This window comes from Corylus avellana, chromosome 4 (assembly GCF_965113065.1).
Source record: "Corylus avellana chromosome 4, dhCorAvel1.hap1.2, whole genome shotgun sequence".
In the NCBI taxonomy this organism is placed as follows: domain Eukaryota; kingdom Viridiplantae; phylum Streptophyta; class Magnoliopsida; order Fagales; family Betulaceae; genus Corylus; species Corylus avellana.
In genome coordinates this window covers 18,960,658-18,963,874 of record NC_142493.1, presented here as the reverse complement: position 1 = coordinate 18,963,874, position 3,217 = coordinate 18,960,658, and the positions used below count along the sequence as shown (strand labels likewise).

The 3,217-nt window shown below is 35.9% G+C and overlaps 1 protein-coding gene across 1 annotated transcript; it reads left to right on the top strand.

Annotated features, from left to right (window-relative positions):
* Positions 1-814: 814 nt before the first annotated feature.
* Positions 815-1,528, top strand: LOC132178172 (uncharacterized). Its single transcript, XM_059590624.2, has one exon. The coding sequence runs from the start codon at positions 815-817 to the stop codon at positions 1,526-1,528; it is 714 nt and encodes a 237-aa protein (XP_059446607.2).
* The last annotated feature ends 1,689 nt before the right edge of the window (positions 1,529-3,217 follow it).

Here is a 3,217-nt window from a genome sequence, read left to right as displayed (position 1 = left end):
GCATTCTCGTTGATGAAGCTTGGGATGAATCAAAAAGGGAGCAAATGGCTATTATTTTGAGGTTTGTTGATAAAGATGGTTTTATTAGGGAGCGATTCTTTCATATTGTGCATGTTAAAGATACTTCTGCATCAACTTTGAAAAAAGAGATATCTGTTATTCTTTCTCGTTACAACCTCCAAATCGAAAATATTCGAGGCCAAGGATATGATGGAGCTAGTAATATGTATGGTGAATGGAATAGGTTACAAGCTTTATTTGTTAGGGATTGTCCCTATGCATATTATGTGCATTGCATGGCTCATAAACTATAATTAGCTTTAGCTGCAGCATCTAGAGAAGGCAAGCACATTCATCAATTCTTTATCCAGTTGGCTTCAATTATTAATATTGTTGGGGGTTCTTCTAAATGTCATGATGACTTGCAATCTATTCATGCTGTTGAAATTGAAAATTTGGTTGCTTCTAATGCAATTGAGATTGGAAGGGGGGTAAACCAAATTGGCACTTCGCAACGACCTGGAGATACTTGATGGTCATCTCATTATCAATCTGTTTGTAACATGATAAGAATGTTTGGTGCAACTTGTTCAGTTATCAACAAGATCTCAAATGAGGGAGCTAATTATTCTCAACATGGTGATGCTGAAGTTGCTTACATGATATTAACATCATTTGAATTTATTTTGATATTGCATTTGATGAAATAAATTATGGGACTCACAATATGCTTTGCCAAACTTTGCAACAAAAGTCACTAGACATTTTAAATGCCATGAGTCAAGTTTTAACTACACAATCACTCTTTCAAAAGATGAGAGATGATGGGTGGGAGCCTTTGCTTGCTATTGCTAAATCATTTTGTGAAGAAAGTGATATTGATATTCTTGATATGAATGCTCATTACACTAGAGCTCGAGGTAGATCTCGTCGTCAAGATGAAGGGTCTTCGAGAACAATGGAGCATCATTTTAGAGCTGATATATTTACTGCTGCAATAGACTTCCAGTTACAAGAATTGAAAAATAGATTTAATGAGCAAGCTGTGGAACTCCTCATTCTTAGCGTCGCTTTAAGCCCTAAAGATGCATACAAATCATTTAAGATTGATGATATATGTAAGTTAGCTGAGAAGTTTTATCCTCGAGATTTCACCGAGCAAGGAAAAATTTGTTTGAAATTTCAGTTGCAGCATTATAAGCTTGATGTGCCAAAGCATCAAGATTTTCAAAATATGTCTACATTATCTGAGTTATGCAGAGGATTGGCAGTTTCAGAAAAATCAAAGATCTATCCTTTGATTGACAGATTGGTTCGCCTAGTGTTGACTCTCCCTATTTCTACTGCGACTACAGAACGAGCTTTTTCTGCCATGAAACTTATAAAGACTAGATTGCGTACTAGAATGAAAGATGAGTTTCTTGTAGACCATTTGATAGTTTATATTGAGAAAGAAATTGCTAAGAATTTCACTTTAGAGATGATAATGGATGAATTTTATTCTATTAGCGATCGTCGTCGAGCATAATTTGAAGGAGAAACTATGTTCTTTTTTTTTTTACATGTCTATAGCAAAAGAAAGTTCTCTTGATCTTTCTCCGATGATTCTATAGACATGCAACTTTTGCAATGTCGTACAATTTAATATGAAATTAAATTTAAGAGTTCTCAGTTTTTATTTAGCATAAATACACACCTATAAAGAAAGACTATATATATCTATATATTTATGTATTCTATAAGTCTGTCCCCCCAATCCAAAAATCCTAGTTCCACCCTTGATCAACGCCTTGTCTTCGTCTTCAAACTTCACATCAAACCTCTTCAGATCTCTGTTTATTTGATTGAACACGTTGATGTGTTGGCTCAGATTCGAGCCCTCTGCCATCTTCAAGCCATACAACTACTGCTTTAGATAGAACTTGTTTGACAATGACTTTGACATATATCGGCTTTCCAGTTTCGCCCAAACTGCCGCCAGAGATTCTTCGTCCATGACGTGATACATCACATCATCTCCCATACAAAGCCGAATAGTAGCCACTGCTTTAGCTTCAAGTTCCTTCCAATCTATGTCCACCATACCTTCTAGTTTCATCCCATACAACGCTTTCATCATCCCTTATTGCACCAACAAATCCTTGATACTTTTCTATAATAACCCAAAATTATCGGATCCATCGAACTTCACAGAAGATGTACAAACCCCAGCCATTGTAGGATTAGGCTTTAATACCAATTGTTGTTACCGTGCACAATAATTGATTAATAATATAGAATCGAAAAGAGAGAGATTAAGAGAGAGAGAGAGAGAGTCGAGACAGCCTACATCCACAGAGTGGCGGCTATATTTTTCTCTTAATGATCTAAGGTTACAACATAACATATATATAGGAAAAATCTTAAACCTTACTTATACAGACGTATTAAGGAAATCTCCAAAATACCCCGTACCGTCCCGCTCCGTGAACGTCGCTATCGCGACCTTTACTCCGCTCCCGTCTACTTGGCCTTCCACTGATATTAATATGAGCCACTAGTTCTAACACCTATCATCCTATTCTTGCGATCTCGCAAGAGCTTGATCCCTAGTATATAACTTATTTCTCCCAATTTTTTCATATTAAATTGATTAGACAAACAAATCCTTATTGTTGATAATGTCTTTATATAATTTCTAATGTGTAGGTTATCATCAATACCAAAATAGTACTACTTTATCTTGACACTTCTTTTACACACATGGTTCAGTGTGGTTTTGTTCAAAATCGAACTATTTGATTGTCTCATTAAACTTGATATTCCATGATCTGGATGCTTGAAGTGTATAAATGGACTTTTGCAACTTGCGTATCATACCTTTTTTGGCTCTTAGCTACTAAGCCATTAGGTTGCATCATATAATGTCCCCATAAAGTTGCCCATTTAGAAAGGCTGTCTTGAACCCCATTTGCCAAATCTCATAATCGAGACACGTGACAATGGCTAAGAATATCCTGATTGACTTAAGCATAGCTACCAATGTGAATATTTCCTCATAGTTTATCACTTCTTTCCGAGTAAAACCTTTTGCTACCAACCTTTCCTAGAAGGTCTTTACCTTCTTATCTACCACTCTCTTTCTCTTGTATAGTCATTTACAACCAATAAGTTTAATGTAGTTAGGCACCTCTACAAGAGTCAAGACGTAATTGGAGTACATAAATTCCACTCGGTT